This window comes from Coniosporium apollinis (genome assembly GCF_000281105.1).
Source record: "Coniosporium apollinis CBS 100218 chromosome Unknown supercont1.2, whole genome shotgun sequence".
Taxonomy (NCBI): domain Eukaryota; kingdom Fungi; phylum Ascomycota; class Dothideomycetes; genus Coniosporium; species Coniosporium apollinis.
The window spans coordinates 793,485-811,513 of NW_006913264.1; the positions used below are offsets into that span (position 1 = coordinate 793,485).

The window sequence follows — 18,029 nt, forward strand, 5'->3', positions numbered from 1 at the left end:
CTTACGTCTAATCTCGAGCACCAGTCGGTTGGAAAGGCAGGGCGTCAATGACGACGTTGGGAGCTGCGTATCAAGAAATCATGTTTGGACGGAGACTTCAAGATTCGTCGTGGAAGACTTGGAAACAACGATGACAACCGTGCATGCAGAATCGTTGCGATCTTGAATGTTGCGACGGACATGTTACCTCAGCTGTATCCTCACACTCGCGCAGCCTCATCCTCCCGCCGCGCCCGATAAACGGGGTTTCCGCTTATGAAGACCAAACGCCCATGCCCATGCCTCAGTTGAGTTCAGCAGCGTCCCTAACTCGCTACTCGCAACTCCATTCCTTACTGCTCAACCCCTCACGGCGCTTCCCCCGGCAAAAGATTACTCCTAACCGCAAACATCTTCCCCGTCACCCCCGCCGTAAACCCATCCACCTGCCGTGCATACTGCTCGACCTGCCTGCTATTCAGCAGCGTCTCGAGCCTGCTCGGCTCAGCCGGGAGCTTAAACAGCCTCTGCCACTCATCCTCCGGCAGCGGCGTCTGCTTCGCAGCCACCCTAGCCGCGTTATCCTGCTTGCGCTTCGCCTGCCACGCGTTGATCTTCGTCTGCTCGCGCGCCAGCGAGCGCTGGTAGTACTGGTGGTTGTTGAGCTCCGTGTGGTGCGCCTCGATGCTCTCCAGCAGGAGGTCGCAGGTCTTTTCCAGGAAGGGGTCGATGCTTAGCTCGAGCGCGTCGAAGTTGGGGCACAGTGGTGCAGGCGTGGGAGTAGGGTCGGAGGTCAGTGCCGCGAGAGTGGGTGGGAAGGAGGGAGGCTCCGCTGAAGGCTCCGAGGGTAGTTGGTGGAGGAGGGAGGTGAGGAGGTGCGAGTTGTGGATCGTGAGGGGGAGCTCCACAAGGATGTCTTGGTAGCGGAGCCCGCTCTTCTGGAGGCTGTGGAGCTGTCAGCGTGGGCCAAGGGACATGGAAAGTGAGGGCGGGGCGCATACGTCTCGGTTGTGAACTTTCCCTCCTTAAATGCCGCCATGAATGCCGGCGAGAGTCGGAATGCCTTCAGGTTCAAGCTGCCAGCCGAACTCCGACTCACGTCGTGCACCAGCGCGACGGTCCGCTCGTTCGGCTCTTTCTGGTAGAAGAATTGGTTCTCGATCGTGTTCGTGTTGATAAAGTTGCCCATGCTAGTGCTCGTGTACCAGCCCACATTCTGCGCGTCCACGTTCACCTCTCGCAGAAACTTGATCATCTCGTTCTGATATGCCGCGTTTGACTTTGCGCGGGGCGCTGCGGCGGCGAGCGTGTGGAGGGATTCTTGGTGGCCGTCTTGCGTCGAGGGGTCCACGGCGGGGAAGGGGAAGGAGTTTGTGATCTGGAGAGAGCCGTTGACGTCCATGCCTACGAGGGAGCCGGTCGCCGCTGTAGGGAAGGACTGCGAGGAGTGCTTGATGACTTTCATGACAACCTGCGATGCGTTAGCCGTGGTCGACTTTTTGGAGTCGCCGCCGACATACAAGTGCCTCAACCTGAACCGCACGCAGCGGTGTATCTCGTAGAGCGTCTGCCATGATTGCGGTGTTTGCGAAGTGATATCTGAGCCGGAGACGTGGTTGTAGTGGGATGAAGTTCGGGCGTGTGCCAAGATTTCACACAAGCGAGATGTTTTCTAGAAGCATGTGGGTTGGAGATCAGTGAGAACATTCCAAGGTTGTTATAGATCATTTGGCCACCTACAAGTTCGTAAACTTTAGCGACGCCAGTGTTTTAAAAGTCCTTCAACAGTCTCCCGGTTCCCTCAAGCCAATCGTTTTGATTGCTTCTTAAGCACGCCTCAGTTTTTGCTGCATCAATTTCTACATCCCACCTGGGAACGCTAAAGCTGGATACGGAAAACTTCGATAGAAGACGAGCCATGCCTGTGTCATTCTGAATCACACATATCTCTCTCCTTATGTCGGAAACTCAAGGTCTAGCATAATTTCACATATAGCTTTGACTTCTCCTTCAAATCTCTCTTGTAAAGTATCCGACCATGGAGTATCTCGTACGTCTGATTCAGATACACGAGACCTTTCGAAAACCAGAACTTGAGGCGCTTGCAGAACTCGTGAGCGTGGGTCTCGAGATCGTCTACTATCACGACAGCGTAAGGCCCTTTCTTCTCTATACTATCTCAAAATATTTCATCTAAGTTTAGTGCTGGTCGTGTTGTCATTCCAGCCTTCTATATTATTCAAAAAGCAGCTAGAGCCAGATCTCATTATCTGTTGGGCACACATACTCCAAGACTACTCCCTTCAATTAACTACACCCTCACAAATTCAGACTAACCAATCCCCAGTCCCCCTTTTGCATCATCCGCCTCCCCTCCCCCGCCGCGGCGCGCGCCCTGATAACCCGCTCGATCCTCAGCGCCGGCATCTACGAGCTCTGGGGCAGCGGTACCGACTACGCCTCTCTCCACGTCTCCGTCCGCACACGCACCGCAGCCTTCTGGCCCAGCTATAAGACGACCTCCTTCCGCTTCACGCTCGACGGCTTCCAAGGCAAACGCAGCACCGCCACGCAACGCGCCCTGATCGAGTCCTTCTCGTATATGGGCTTCGACGGCCCGATCCTCATGAATGGCGCTGAGCTGCAGCTGTGTGTGTTCGAGGAGTATGCGCTCCGAGCTCCTGGGGCTGCGGTGGAGGAGCCCAGGCAGCTGTATCTGGGCCGCTTCATCACTGCCAGCGGCCGTGCGGCGGTGACTAAGTACGATCTGAAGAAGAGGGCGTACATCAGCACGACGAGCATGGATGCGGAGCTTGCGCTTGTGACGGCGAATCTAGCGTTAGCCGCGCCGGGGAAGCTGATGTACGATCCGTTCGTCGGCACCGGTGGTTTCCCCCTCGCGTGCGCGCATTTTGGCGCTATGGCGATAGGGAGCGATATTGATGGGCGGAGTATTAGGGGGAAGAATGGGATGGGGGTGATTAGTAACTTTGTGCAGTACAGGCTCTTGGGTAACTATGGCGATTGCTTCGTTGCGGATCTAACGAACACGCCAATGAGGGAGGGGAGATGGCTGGATGGGATAGTGTGCGACCCGCCGTATGGCGTCCGTGAGGGGTTGAAGGTGCTTGGAAACAAGGACGGGAAGGGGACGGAGGCGGTGTATGTTGATGGCAAGTTGGCGCATCTGTGAGTCGTTCGTTTTAGTTCAGCGTGAGTGCTGATCAATAGGCACAGACCGAAGGGAAGCATGCTAACGAGTGTATTGCTTCATGACAAAAGGCAGGACGGCTTCGTTCCTCCGAAACGACCGTACAGCTTCGAGGCCATGTTGGATGATATCCTGGAATTCGCGTCCGTCATGCTAGTCGACGACGCCAGGCTCTCCATGTGGATGCCTACAGCCAACGACGAAGATATCGAGCTCGCCATTCCGACACATCCGTGTCTCGAGATCGTCAGTGTCTGTGTTCAAGCTTTCAACAAATGTAAGTCATGTTGCCCGTCGAGTCCGTCAGAAGCAGACAACAGAGGGTACGACCGATTTGATTTAGGGGAAGCGTGAGTATAGCGCTCACAGGCACCTGCCTGGTTCGGAGTCATCAAGCGGCACCGCCCCTCACCATGGGGCGGAAGGCTTATCCAATTCCAAATCTTTAACCGGCTCTGTCCTTCACTATGAACTAGAGGGCCTACTCCGTAGCTGACGCGCACTCTTGTCACAGGGTCGCGAAGACTGCTGACATATCGGCGCATTCCGGATTCAGAAGTCGATAGTACGGCAGTGCAGCAGCGGCGCGAGTACAGCTCAGGAATACATGCCAATGATCTGAATTCGTTCCGCAGAAAGGTGTGCTGTCCTCTTGTGAAGCTGGTGAGAGCAAAGACGACTGATCGGCTGTTAGTACTTTGAAGGGTTCAAGGTTCCGAACGGTGACACACAGAGCAACGGCGCCCCACTGCCGTGAAGGCGGACACGGGACAGCAGCAGCATGCAGTGATCCATCTCATACCTCGCTACAGTTGCAACTGCGAAGCATCCACAGTTCAGGGGGACAGACGAAACCTCGCCATCGACGGGTGAAGACAAAGGAGAAGCAGTCCCAGTGTCTAACGATGCAAATGCTGCGCAAGCGAAGAGCAGCTGTACGGAACCATACTACGCCCAGGGATCAGACTCTGACATGCTTGTGTGAAGCGCATCAGGGGTCCGGATCAAACACTGCGGAGTACTCGCGGCCGGATGAGCGCAGTACGACTCAACAAGAGATCCAGTTACGGCATGACATGGAGCTCAGAGAGGAATATCGATGAATACCGGCTGCTTTTGACGAGAGCCCGCTCTGTACCCATTGAGCTCTCTGCGGTCGCAGCGCTAGAGTGGAAGAATTCCATACCCGTCCGCTTGACGAATGCATCACTGCGATCTGGCTTCTCACTCCAAGAACCTACGTGTAAGTATCCACTGCCCATCACCTCAATACTGCATCTTTTTTCCCCTCATCCCCTCTTGGAACCTCAATTTCGCCGAGTCTATGTCGTGCTCCGCGCTCACACCATCGACCCCACCACGGCCCCCGAATAAACCTAAGCAAATGGCCACTGTAATAGATGCTCAACAAGAGCCAAGACGGCAGGTCACCCTCTGCGCTGGATATGCACGCGCGGGGATAGTCGCGTGTTGCTGCCGTGCTCATTCATATGCCAAAAGCAGACGGGTGCTGTGACCGTATCTCTCAGACGCTTTTTTGGTTGTCATGAAACTGGTCGCACAATGAGGAATCCGGATTGTCGTCGCATCGCAAGTTAGGAGTTCTCTCTCTTAGTTAGGTCCAGCGGTTCTAGGCTTGTAAGAAAGTGGCTTTCTGCTGCTTACTGTGCATGACCCCTTCGTCAAGTTGTACAGCTTGAGCTTACCAAATCTACATGGGGCCGAGTACACAGAAACGCTCCGAAACAGCATGTTCAGATGCAATGAAACGTGGGCTTGACAATATGCAGGCACAGGGAGAACCCCAGCCCATGCAGGGCTCAGCAAACGCATGGGGAAGAAGTGGGGAAACAGTGCAGAGTGTGCAGGTGGACAAGCAGGTAGACGCAAGGTTGCAGCTGCAAGACATGGCGTTTGAGGCTTGCATAATGGAATGAGAGACGAGGGAGATGATTTTCGGACATGTAGGAACGAGAGCTACCAAAGCCAAACAACGGAGCAGAGATTCAAAGGGAATGCATGCGTCCCCAATCATCAGTATGACGGCCTCACCTAGAAATTAAGAACGTAAAAAATGTGAGCACGTCACCTGACCTTCAAGCTCTGTTCCTCCACCCCTCTCACCACCTTCAACGAATTGCCCGCAGCCCAAACAGCGCCATGCTGACAATGACGAAATGGAAAGATCGCACCTCGGCCTTCAGAGCCCCTATCCGACAGGCAAAGCAGTGGCTTATCGAAGGTCGCATTTCCGCATAGCATTTGCTTCTGCAAGCCCACGCAAGCCGTTCAAGCCATAGCCCATAGTCCATTTAGGTATCCATGAACAGGCCCACCGAGCCCTTTTAGGCTCGGAGTCAAGTCCTTCCTCAGTCGCTGTTCTCCCGTGTCGCAAGGGGAGGCGGGACGGGAGCCCTGCAGAGCTCGCGCGCTGACTGCAGGAGAAAAGCGGGGAAACGGCATGGGAAAGTCAAAAAGCGCCACGGAGGTCTTGGTTTCTCACAGGACCTGAGTCCGACCGAGGCGATCCTTCTGCGAGTCTGAGTCTGTGACGCCGGATGGAGCAAGGATCGGACGAAGTAGTCTTACAGAATTGCGGCAGAATTCCGGTGATGACTGCTTCCGAGGCCTTGGAGGTTGGTCGCCGCTTTGTGGCTTGAGGGGACTATCGTGAGGAGGCGTTTCCGTTGTGCAGTGTTGCAAGCGTTGCACCTGACGTAAGATTGATGCGGTGCTGCGAGGGGCGCTTATCGTTGGGATAGTGGAGCTGGACGAATTCACTACTGAGCGCGGAGCATGTGTTAAGATAGTGAAGACAGAGACTGCGGTAGCAATGAGTCTTTAACCCAGATGATATTGACATTTCGGGTTACACCTCAGCAATTCTCTGACAAATGCACTTGTCCGACCTCCTGATCATGTGCTCCACTAATCCTCCTTCCTTACTGGCACCAGCACCAGCACCTGTGCCAGCCACAGCCGACTCGGCCCCGGCTCGTGGGCAGAACGAAGTCCTCACTCTAGCCAACAACGTACGAAAAAGCAAGATGGAGCACTGATGGAAGAGAAATTACAGTACTAGTAAGCGACATAAGCCTCCTCTGCCGTGTGTGTATCATAAATGCAAACCAAGCCAAACCAAACCTCAAGCCCACCAAAACTCCTTTTGAGAACCGTCCATTCGTAGCCATGACGGCATGCGTCTATTCTTCAACCACAGCAGCCCGCACCACGGCACCGTGGAAAAGCCATCCCTCGGTATCATGCTTCATCGAAACCGAGGGCGCATGCACCATCACCACAGCACCACGCAGTCGACACTAAACACCTCCCGTCTGGGCTAAGCGGTGCATCTAACCTTGAAGTAGTGAAGGCTGGCTCAGCTCGCCTCAAACTTGCGCTTCTCTCCGCTGGCGGCGATCGCTAGAGTCTCAAGACCGTGCGCGAAAGAGGGTGACATATGAGGATAATACGGGAACGTCTCGCTGTAGGGCGACGTCTGCAGGTACTCGGAGATGTATGGTTGCACGGCAGGTGCGCCAAAGCTCGAAGTTGGACTGATCGGCAGGGACGGATCAAGCACGTTGAGCGGTGCGGCTTGTAGAGGGGCCGGCCTTGGTCGTTTGGCTTGCGGCGACTGCTTCACCTTCTTCGCCCGGGACTCCTCAACCCCTTTGCCGGCATTGCGACCGCTCTGATGCGTCCGGCGGTGTTGCTCCATGTTGTCCTTGCGCGTGAAGGCTTTGTTGCACTCGGGACAGAACGCGTCTTTCTTGCCGGTGTGCTTTTTCGCGTGTCGTGCAGCATGCCCAGATGTGGTAAAGTAGTCAGAGCAGTTGAACTGCTTGGCCATCGGACAAGGGTACTGGTTCTTCTTCGACTGAGGCTTCGCTGCCTGCGCCGGTTGCGCGGGTTGCATTGACTGATTTTGCGGGACCAGCGGTGGTGCGTAGACGGTTAGAGGTATGTCCGATGTCGGGTAAGGTAGAGGACCACCATGGTGGGGATGGGGTGGTGGGTAAGCCGCAAGCGGCTCTTTCGTGGACGGGGAGAAGCCGGCACTTGTCGGAAACACTGGCGAGGGGTTCCGTTGATCAAAAGTGTATGTCGGAGTGATGGGCGATGGGGTGTTCATGGCGGCCGAGTCTGCCGAATCGCTGCGCACGAGTTGTGGTGTTTGGGGGGAGAGACAAGGGGTGGAGGTGTAGCTTGAAGTTCGTGAGTGAAGCGAGGATGGCTGTGACGCAGGTCGGTAGCTCGAGGGCCCCACCGCGCTCTCGTTCAGCAATGAAATTCGTCGTCCGACCGAGTCCTTCCCGTCCATAGTACTGGCTGTAATGCTGTAATGTCTTCCACTTCAGAGGCAGTATTGCAGGTACACGTGGAGAGGGACGCAAACGAGAGGCCGGTTGAGGTTAAAGTAGGCTGGCTGGGAGGGGAAGGGAGGATTACGCCAGCGGATTGTAACCATGAGGTATGGCGCTTCAAGTACTAGTTTGACCGCAGGATTACAAAGGCGGTGGTCGAAAAGAGCGGGCAAGGAAGTGAGATCCGTCAAATGCGCGACGACAGACGGAAGCGCGCGGGACATGCTGAACGTTTCAATCATGCACGTCGCAGCCGGGACGAGGGCTGTTGCTGGTGGCATTGGCACCGTTCCTGGGCAGCAGAAGAGCTGGCCTGCACGGGCTGATGGGAAAAACGAGAATGGCATCCACGCTCCAGGGCTGCTCGACAGCTAACTTAGCGCCAGTCCACTCTTCGAGCCACGCAGCGCCGATGGCACGCGAAGCACGCTTGAAAAGCCCCGTCCGATTAAACCTTGCTTCCAGCCTCGGCCGTTTTCTCCGCAGTGCCCTATGCCCTAATCTACAGTGATTGATCCCTGGCTTGACGGCCGGGGTCTTCTTCCCTGCGCCGCCAGCACGATGCGCTGTTGGACGTCTGGGTACGTCGGTGCGAGTACCGGGCAGCAACAGCAACACACGATGCAGAGCAGGCAACGAGAGGGGACGGGTTGTCTAAGGGGCTTCGACTCACCATCCTCGCCCTGCCAATCCTCCGAGTCAGCAGAACACCGTCCGCCCAGCGCAGCCGCTGATGTAGAAGATCGATCGATCGATCTCTGCGCGCACGGGTACTTTGCTGTCCGTACCTGCTCTCTGCTCTGCTTCTGGCGCCAGCAAAGCTCTCGCGCGCCGGCTTCTTCGACTTGGAGATGAGCTAAGTTAGTCGACGGACAGGAGGCAGAACCCAAGATGAACCGTCCCAATCTCAGCAACGGCATCGCATAATGACCTCTTGCTGTGCGCCCGATAGCGCAATGGAACCCCCGAATGCCTCGACACTTGTCGCACCAAACGCGGTCATTGCCCGGAGGCGCGCTCCGTCGCCTCGGACACGAATCTCGCCGTTTGACCTAAGAACAGGGATCTTTGCGAAGGACTCTTTGCGCCACGGCTCCTCAGATGTCGGCCGACGAGTGGAACACGTCGGATGTTGTACGGAGGTATCGCGCAAAGATTTCGCGTGGAATGACATCGGTGGCTTAGCGGTGCCGTGCCCTGCAGCCCGGGAGACGGACCCTTTGCCGTTGAGACAAGGAACACGACCCTGAGCGCCTTGACAACCTTGACAACCTTGACAACCTTCAAGCATCTCGCACCCCAGTCCTGAGGGGCGTGCATAGCTCCGACATGCCTGCTCGCCATCGATCTGCTCCAAAACTTCGATCGTCTGGGCCCTGTCCAATCGTCATCTGCCGAGGCGGCACAGCCACAGCTCTCCCGGAGATGCGACCTGCCGGACTGAAGTCCTCAACACCAACTCTGTGATTAGCTCGCACGGCTGGCCGCTCACAACAACGGCGTCCGTTTAGGGTTCAAATTGTGGGTAATCAGGGTTCGGCAGCTGCAAAAGGCTAGGAGAATGCTGTCCGCTCTTTTCACCTCACAAATCTCAACCTCGTCTGAGTACCTACGCGTGTGCACGGTCCAATGCCGGCGGCACTTCTACATTCCTGCCGTCCAGCGCCACAAGCGTTTGCAACACCTTGGGCCGGCGCTTTCTTGAGCAGAAGGGTTGAAGGGGTCTGCGAGTGGACCTCGGCAGCAGAGAAGCTCATTGTAAGCTCCACGTGGTTGGTGTCGGCCATCCCCTTTCAACGTCGATGAGAAAACTCAACTCCTACGCTGTCAACTCGTTGATGATGTCGAGGATCGTGGAATCTTGCGCATTGTCTTCCCCAGCACAGAACCGTTCATCTTGGCAGGTGAATCACCTAGACTTGCTAGGGGTTTGCATCGGGAACAATACCAGTCAAAGTCCAGTTTTGTGGATCTCACTATTACGACGTTCTGCACCATCAACAGCGCTACCTCCGTACTGCACAGCTGACACTTCATCTGTCTTTCACTAAATCTTGTTCGCGCAAGGACCAAGGGCCATCGTTGCCGCATTGAAAGTGGATAGCGCGCAAGCGCAGTTCAGAGACTAAAGACATCTCAAGTGATCAATGCACTGAAGGGGTGCAATGCTGAACATCTTATCCTTTCCTTCGCACGCATTCAGTCTTGCTATCCCACAATCAATACGATCAGGAGTCCAGCTCAATCACGAATCTGGTACTGAACAAGCTGGAGCATGTATGCGGCATCAAACTATCCGGGTGGCCCTTGGACGGGTGCTTCGCGATAAACAGGGCGAATATATCAGAGCCTGGCCACAGTCTGGCCCTGTTACCCCGCTTTTGTAGGAAGCACAGTTTCTCCGCTCTCGATAACCTCAGGATATCTTTCTGCACCGCTTGTAGCAGGCCGTTGACTACGACGAGCTTACTCATCTCACATTTTGTCTGCGCAGACAGAAGTGCCAGGGCGGGCCGCAAAAAAGCTTGCCGCTCCGTGTTTCCCGATTAGGTGTGCAGAGCGGCAAGCTTCTTCTTAATCTTCCCGGGACCGGGGATGGCTCCGCTGTCTTCCCCAGTTGGCTTGTCTGCAAGCAGGTTCATGGAATATGCGCACACCCCTTCGGCAGAGAACCGAACAAGCGCAACGTTGTTCTCCTTGCTCGCTGCAGATCTTTCGGAGTGTTTTCCACGTCAAATGAGAAGCCCTCTTGAGTCGCCCTCAATCCTAGCATTCAACCTGAAATGCCTTGCTTGATCTTGCCGCGATGGAAAATTTCCGACGGCGACGGTTGCGAATACCCGGACCCTATCTGCGGATCCCGCGCTTCCCGCCAGCCGTTCGTGCTGCTAGGGCTTCGCGTTGCGCAACAAGTGCCCCACAAGGCGAGGGACCTCATGACTGTGGTGCTCCAGTCGCTTGCCATCCGACCCACGTCCTTTGTGCAACTCATCCCCCTGGCAGAACGCGCGCTCAACCCCAGGTGGGGACATTCAAAGGGCCTCCATGATGCATGACATGCATATGACAGAGATGCATGGCATGTGGAATATTCTCCGATACATCCCAAGCTTTGGATTCAACGCTCTTGGTTACTGATACGGCCCGAACGACACCTCCCGTATTCAGGTTTCGCTTATGGGATGATTCAGTGCCTTGTTCGAAGCCAGGTCGAGCCTGATTGACCTTTCACTAGCGGTGCTGCTTCTACCCAGAGTTTATGAACTGTCACATATGAGCATCTGCAACGCCTACCGCGGTTTAACTCATCCACTGTCTGCCCACTACGAGGATACGCCACCCCGAGCACCATCCGGTGCACACTCGAGCTACTCACGTTGATCTTCGTAAGCTCTGTCACAACTGAACTCACTAATACCTAATTCAACCACAAGTGATATCTCGCTTACGATTGACACAGGCCTGCCGACCTAGCGAGATCGCCAGTGAACTGCCTGGAGTGCCGGACATGCTCATCTCCCTAATAGGTACGAGAATTCTACCCAGTCACTTCCTCGCTTTAGTGATGTGTGTGTACAGAGCACACAGGATGCAGGAGCATCCGGTGGTTAGCGTGTGTCAATCGCAGGGAGAAATACAAGGGTACATCTTCAACTTTGCAGCATCCGTTCGCTGCGGTTGAGGCTATCGAATTCATAAAGAGTTCATATCGTCTCCACGCACACATTCGGATAGTCGCCATCAGTTTCCGATCATGGATATGGTCCTTTCAAGGTCGTCGTTCTGATATCTCATACTGTGGCACATGACGCACGCTAACCACCGGAGGCTCCTGGATCATGTACCATTACACCCCTAGCGGAGGATCCCTATCACAATCAGCCTTTACCCTGTCTCCGCATAACGACTAAAACCAACCTCCTCCTCTAGCACCGGCATCGCTACATCACGTCTACCCCATCCTTCTCAATATGGTAAACTGAGAGTGTGGGGCCCGGTTTAGCCCCTTGCCACCATGCATCCAGAACGCATGTGATGCATAAATCCCCGACCAGAGCGGACTTTGGCCCGGGAATGCCTCAGCACTGTGAGAGAAAGGCTTGGGTATGCATGTGTAGGTGCAGAGCGTCAGCCACCCGCATGGAGAAAGTTCTGAGACGCTATCGAAACGTTTCTAACGTCCGATGCACCACTATTGACTCCTTAGCGACTATCGCATCCTTCGCGTTTCTCGCCTCCTTCCCGTCTCTCACTTTCCAATCAGCGATGCGACCCCTGTGCCGCTTTTTGTGGGGTACCGGACCGACTGCTCTACTAGCAGCTCTAGTAGGTAAGTAGGCAGCCGGCGCCTTCCGAGAACAACAAGGCGAAGTTTTTGGATGGATGACGCCGTGTGATGATTCCTGGAGATGAGTCTGCCCTTCGTCACGCATACGAAGAGCTCCATCTCTTCTCTGGGGCGCCGATTTGGGGATGGTAATGGAAACAAGGGATGGGCTTGCCTGGCAGCGGTGCCGGTAGCTTTTGCAGAGGAACGCACCCTTCTACAACGGCGCAAACCCTGTGACAAGCCTACCTGTCTCGGAGGATAAGGGCATTGTAGGTAACAAACTGGCCTGCGTATCTGGTGCAGGTACTGGTTCCCTCCGGTTCCTATCACACCAGCACAGTGACTTTCCTGTCTCAGAGAAGCACGTCCTTCGAAAAGCTTCCAAGCAGATCAGCTACCAAATGTAAGCCAGATCCACATGGGGCGGTCGTAAGAATTTCGTCCTGTCTCAAGCACACCGGACAAAAAGAGCGTTGTTAGAATAATCACGCAGCTGCGAACTGTATCGCATCGCCGACTGCAGAGAGAGAAACACTAGTGACCATAAGTGACTCCTGATCGTTAGGGGTTGAGAACTTTCTATCGTGTGGAATATATAACGAGAAGAGTTATGCCTGAGCGGCACAAAGCCTCCCGCATCCTCATAGACGGTGGTTTAAGTAAGTTGCCGTGTGTAGAGTGTGACACATGTTCACAAACGAATGATTGCGTGAAACAAACCTTTGCAACAAGGCTCCTTGTGATGTGGGATTTCCTCGTCCGTCTGAAAACGTTGTTCTACGCTTCAAGTCGAACCGCATCTTGGCGTGCGAATTGTATCTCTGTCAAGGAAAGCTATTAGTTCTCCTCGTTCTCATCCCTCTTCACGCATCCAGGCACGTAAAGACGCCGGAGCCGCGGGGATCTGCAGCGAGGTATGCTCACCAGAGGCCTGAGTCCTTCCATGACAACAAGAAGATTCGCCTCCCTATGGCAGACCACGCCCCGAGTTGACCGAATTTGCGACCTGTGATGTGTTCGGCCGGTTCTCTGTACCGCCACAATACGTCAGTAAATCATCCGCTAAACCCCGTCCTTCCCTCCCTGGGAAGGCAATAGTCAAAGAAATGAAAACTACCCACCAGCGTATCTCTCGTAACTATCCAAATACAGCTCATCCGTGCTCGTCGTCGCCCTCACATGCTCATTCTCCTCAATAGCCTTGACCCACTTCGCCCACCGACTATCCGGCTCGGGCTCCGGCCATCCTCGATAAGGCTTCAGGACGCGGTTGAGCCGTACGACCCACGGCGCCATCTGAATGTCCACGAAGGAGATGCCGGCGCCAAGGAAGAAGGGCCCCGTGGGGTCAGCAACATCGACGATCTTACCGATCTCGGTTTTGAGCTCGTCGGCGAGGGTTACTTGCTTCTGCTGGTCCTGCTCCTGAAGAAAGCGGTAGAATGAGGGGATAATGTGGCGGTTTATCTGTGAATGTAAGCCCGTGGTCGCGTGTCAGAGACCGTGTCTTTCTCACGTGATCGCTCCAGAGCCGGCTGTGTGCGCGCGTCTTTGGCTGCGGCGGCAGCAGTGACTGGCCTTCGCTCAGGTCCTCGAGCTGTAATTTGTCAGAGCTGATGGCTTCAGGGACCGGTCTAAACGGACATATTCCATGAGCACAGTGCTCTCGTAACAGCCCCAGTCGCCATGCCGTAACGCCGGCACGAGCCCTCGCGGATTGATCTGGAGAAGCAAGTCTGGCTTCTTGTACGGATCGACCTCGATGTATTGGTATGGTATCTGCTTGACTTCGAGCGATATCCAAACACGCTGCACGAAGGGACTGTGTCGCGTACCGAGGTTAGCCGGGATCTGACGTCATGGAGGTTGAACCTCAGGTTTTGATGGAAGGCGCGCACCAGAAGCAACTGCCGTACAGCTTTAGGTCATTCTCTTTGGAGTGATTCTTTACGGTGGTTAGGGCGTTGCCGGTTGCCTTTTTGTGGTATTCTTTCTTTTCGGAGGATTGCTTGTTAGTGTCTGCCATTTTCGCGTGGGGTTGGGCGCTCGTTGAAAAGAAGCGCGTTGCAGGAAGACCAGCTCTGCAATTGCTCTTTCTGTAGGGCTCTGGGAGCTTCTTGAACGGTCTGCAACTTGATGCTAACTGGACAGAAGGGTTGTGATGGTACCCTCGGAGTGATGAGAAGGTAATGGAGCAAGATCGACTTCTCACTGCGAACATTGACAATGGTGTAAAAGTCCAGCAGTAGCAATCCAATTATCAATTCAAGAAGTTCGATGATGCTTGACAAGGTATGACGAATACAGACCCCGCTGACCCTGGATGCTCCACAAATCATGTGACATATTGGCAAGAAGGACATATGAACAATGTCAACATACCTGCGATTTCTTCTTGTCTTTCTCAGCCTGAAGCATCCACCTGATGATGCTGTTCTTTTTCACACTGTCGCTGTACTCAAGCGTGTGCTTGTGCGCACCAGGCACACCGTCTCCCTTACCGTTCTGTCCATTGCCATTGACGCGCTGAATCGTGTACATCTTACCGTGGCTTGCACTTGTTTCTTGCGGCCATTGCGACGACTGTTCTATTGATACGACTGACGACCGATGGGCGAAGAAAGCATCCGGCTGGGGAGCATCAAGTCCGGGGTACCTGCCAGCCTGGGCGATGATTTCAGGAGGTGGATCACCAGCAGGATACTCAGTGATCCTGATTTTTACATCACATAGATCCCGCTCACGCGCGACGCGCTTGCGCTTCTTCTTGTTCGGGTCTTCTGACTTGGGCGTCCCGGGCGGCCGTCCTTTGAGGCGACAGTCCCAGTAATGTGACACGAAGCCCTTGCGCTTGTGTTTCTGGGTCGACCGGTGCGAGTACACGTTGTCGACGTGCGGGAAGTACGTCTGGAGCTGGTCTTCTGTCAGGACGATCGTGTCGTCCACATTGAAAAGCTTTTGCCGCCATGCTGCCAAATCCGGTGGATCTGGTATGCGTTTAAGGCCTTTGAGATGCCCAGCTGATTTCGCTGCATGTTCTTCTACTTCGGGCACCTGAGAGACTCTGGGTTCTTGCTGAAACTGGGCGATCCGACGCTGTTGCGGTCTCGCAGCAGTTGCATTTGAATCTCCAGAGGCAGATGGCACGACGCCATTTTCGCTATTACTTAAGACCAAAGGTGGCGCCTGAAAAGTAAATTGCCCTACGTTGGGTTGCTGCTGCTGATGTTGCTGGTAATGGAAACTCTGAAAGGACACAGGGGCAGCCCGAGATGTGGTTGTCGAAGGCAAGATGAACTCAGGCCTAGGCGGCAATACTTTTGTCGCATCTTGATGGTATGGCGCCCTGGCCACAAAGCCTAGGTCACTTGGATATCGATGTTGTAAGAGCGCGCCGGGGTCGGTTGATCCAACGCCGTGAAGATTGGGGCCAAGGGGGCCAAGAGGGCCAAGCGTCTGAGGAGGGACATGCGGTAACTGGGGAAGCTGGAGCAAGGACTGGGGATTCGATGGCGGTGGATCTCCAACGAAGCGCGGATGTTGAAACTGGATGCCGCCGTCACCGCGAACCATGTTTGCTGGCGCTGGCGTCGTAAAAGCAGCATGCAGACTTTACCGATGTTGCGGTTTAGGCGCGGCAGAGAGCCTGTCGCCAGATCACGTGCAGGCCTTTAATTCATTTGGTGACAACCTGTAACTCCAACTTCGGTATCATTTGAAAAGAATACCCGTCATTTCTTCCGCTCGTAGTAAATCCACGTAGCTTTCCTCTGCTCTGTACAACAGTCCGGTCATTTTCCATTCTCTCATGTCCAGCGGGCCTATCTGTAGGCCTTTAACGCGCAATCTGCAATCATCTCTGAAGGTTCAGTCAACCAAGTCATGTTTTGGTGGAAAGGCGCAATGTGTATCAATAAGGTTCCTTCATAATGATGGCCGGAACCGGCTGTCAACCTTCTGGACACCTTCAGGAGGCATCTCGGGCAACGCGGGAGAAGATGAAGATTCCCACTCGTTCCTGATCAGAGCAGGCTTCCTTCGGCAGGCATACTCCGGCATATTCCATCTCCTGCCGCTTGGGCTGAGAGTGCAAGACAAGCTCGAGCGCCTTATAGACAAACACATGGGCAGCATAGGCGCATCAAAAGTTTCGCTTTCCTCAATCTCATCTGAGGAGCTGTGGCAGAGGAGCGGCCGGGCAAACAACGCGGAACTACTACGCTTGAATGATCGGAGGGAGTCCGGATTTCTCCTCTCACCGACTCATGAGGAAGAAATCACGGCCGTGGCCGCCGGCGCTATCAAGTCATATAAAGAACTTCCATTACGGCTGTACCAAATATCCCGCAAATACCGAGATGAGCGCCGGCCACGGCAGGGGCTCCTCCGCGCAAAGGAGTTCTTGATGAAGGATCTATATACCTTCGACTACACTCCTGAGATGGCCCTGGAGACCTACTCGGACGTGAGAGGAGCATACGCTGCTTTCTTCAACGAGTTGAGAGTACCTTACATGGTCGCCGAAGCCGATTCCGGGGCGATGGGCGGAAATCTGAGCCACGAATACCACTTCCTCTCCTTGAAAGGCGAAGACAATGTCTGCGCCTGCAACTACTGCTCCTACGTCGCCAACGAAGAGCTGGCCGAGAAACGACACAAACCAGCCCAAGCGCAACAAACAAATATTCCGCACACAACATGGATAGGCATCAGCAAGGACAATACAACTTTGATCCGCGTGTATTATCCGCAGCCCCAGCGTAGCTCCGCTGATTTAGAAGATCCCTCAGCTCCTGGGCCGTCCCTCAACGACCTCAACATCCACGTATTGAAACGAATATATCCGGACCTCAATACCGCGATCGACGATCCAGCAACGGCGCTCCGAATCTGGGATTCAAACGTCCATGCTAAGACCGATCCTCGCCAGTCCGTCGACATCTTTGACTACCGTATCGCACAAAACTCCTTATCCGTCAAGGAAGGTCCTGACATCCCAGACACCGACCCCTCCGGCCTCTCCACTTCCTCGCCGCACCTGGATCCTGCCCAACACGGAGTTTCTGCTGGCCACGCTGCACCCACCCGCCAGGCCTTCGACCTCACCAAAATCTCCACCGGCGACGGCTGCCCCCGCTGCTCGACGGGCACCCTGACCGTGCACAAAGCCATCGAAGTCGGCCACACCTTCCACCTCGGCACTCGCTACTCTCAGCCTTTGAACGCCGTTGTCGCAGTGCCTCCAGAAGTCGACGCTGCCGGGCAGGTAGCAATGCAGATGGGCTGCCACGGCATTGGACTCAGCCGCATGATCGGCGCCGTCGCGGCTGCGTTGGCGGACAGCAAGGGACTGAATTGGCCTAAGGTGATTGCACCGTTTGAGGTTGCTGTATTGCCCGGGAAGGGGAATGAGGGGGATGCGGTGGGGGTGTATGAGGAGCTGAGGGGGAGGGGGCTCGAGGCATCGGTTGAGGTGGGTCAGGAGGCGCGGTTGAGGCATGCGGCTGCTGTGGGGAAGGAGGAGGTGGTGCTTGATGATAGGGATAGGCCGCTTGGATGGAAGATGAAGGATGCGGACTTGGTAGGATATCCTGTCATTGTGGTGCTGGGGCGGAGATGGAAAGGGGAGAGCGTGGTGGAAGTGCAATGTCGAAGGCTGGGAATCAAGAAGGACGTGAAAGTCGAAGCCTTGAACGGGGTTGTTGGAGAGTTGTTGGCTCAGCTGTAAGAACATTGTACTTGAGCACGGAGTTTGGTAAATTGAGCGGTCTTCGAATTGTAGTACTCCGCTCTGGTACCGCAGTAAGCCGGCAAGCACGGTATATGTTTACTGTATACTAGACTGAGCTACGCGGGTTTGGGAATTCGTTTATCAGCCTTATGGCATCTTATGCCGCATCCACGGAGCCTCGAGGAGCCTCAGCTTAAGATGAACGCGTGAAAAATTTCGTAGGAAACAACGAATGGTGTGAAATTAGGAACGCGATTAGATGGACTCGATTGCTTGAGATATGGAGTCGAATGCCTCCGTTTGCCCAATGCCGTCTCCCGATCACCAATCCTAAGACTTCACCAGCTTGGTACACCCACTTGCTGCTCCGCTCAGCCAGTCTAGTGTATAAATCTGCTTTGCTATCTCACT

At 54.7% G+C, this 18,029-nt stretch overlaps 6 protein-coding genes across 6 annotated transcripts; 2 read left to right on the forward strand and 4 right to left on the reverse strand.

Moving 5' to 3' along the window:
• Positions 1 to 347: 347 nt before the first annotated feature.
• Positions 348 to 1,553, reverse strand: W97_00659 (eukaryotic translation initiation factor 3 subunit H; the record flags this gene model as incomplete). The annotated part of the gene is made up of 3 exons (XM_007778571.1): positions 348 to 924; positions 981 to 1,450; positions 1,500 to 1,553. 3 exons carry the CDS (start codon positions 1,551 to 1,553, stop codon positions 348 to 350), a joined length of 1,101 nt encoding a protein of 366 aa, XP_007776761.1.
• Positions 1,554 to 2,017: 464 nt separating this feature from the next.
• Positions 2,018 to 3,947, forward strand: W97_00660 (uncharacterized protein; the record flags this gene model as incomplete). Its single annotated transcript, XM_007778572.1, has 5 exons — positions 2,018 to 2,131; positions 2,327 to 3,168; positions 3,217 to 3,467; positions 3,705 to 3,829; positions 3,885 to 3,947. 5 exons carry the CDS (start codon positions 2,018 to 2,020, stop codon positions 3,945 to 3,947), a joined length of 1,395 nt encoding a protein of 464 aa, XP_007776762.1.
• Positions 3,948 to 6,569: 2,622 nt separating this feature from the next.
• W97_00661 (uncharacterized protein) lies at positions 6,570 to 7,514 on the reverse strand (the record flags this gene model as incomplete). The annotated part of the gene is made up of 1 exon (XM_007778573.1): positions 6,570 to 7,514. The coding sequence occupies one exon, from the start codon at positions 7,512 to 7,514 to the stop codon at positions 6,570 to 6,572; it is 945 nt and encodes a 314-aa protein (XP_007776763.1).
• Positions 7,515 to 12,854: 5,340 nt separating this feature from the next.
• Positions 12,855 to 13,913, reverse strand: W97_00662 (glutathione S-transferase; the record flags this gene model as incomplete). The annotated part of the gene is made up of 5 exons (XM_007778574.1): positions 12,855 to 12,916; positions 13,009 to 13,354; positions 13,404 to 13,484; positions 13,532 to 13,709; positions 13,786 to 13,913. The coding sequence occupies 5 exons, from the start codon at positions 13,911 to 13,913 to the stop codon at positions 12,855 to 12,857; spliced, it is 795 nt and encodes a 264-aa protein (XP_007776764.1).
• A 347-nt stretch (positions 13,914 to 14,260) lies between these two features.
• Positions 14,261 to 15,042, reverse strand: W97_00663 (uncharacterized protein; the record flags this gene model as incomplete). Its single annotated transcript, XM_007778575.1, has 2 exons — positions 14,261 to 14,941; positions 14,983 to 15,042. 2 exons carry the CDS (start codon positions 15,040 to 15,042, stop codon positions 14,261 to 14,263), a joined length of 741 nt encoding a protein of 246 aa, XP_007776765.1.
• A 968-nt stretch (positions 15,043 to 16,010) lies between these two features.
• Positions 16,011 to 17,615, forward strand: W97_00664 (prolyl-tRNA synthetase; the record flags this gene model as incomplete). The annotated part of the gene is made up of 1 exon (XM_007778576.1): positions 16,011 to 17,615. One exon carries the CDS (start codon positions 16,011 to 16,013, stop codon positions 17,613 to 17,615), a length of 1,605 nt encoding a protein of 534 aa, XP_007776766.1.
• Positions 17,616 to 18,029: the final 414 nt, after the last annotated feature.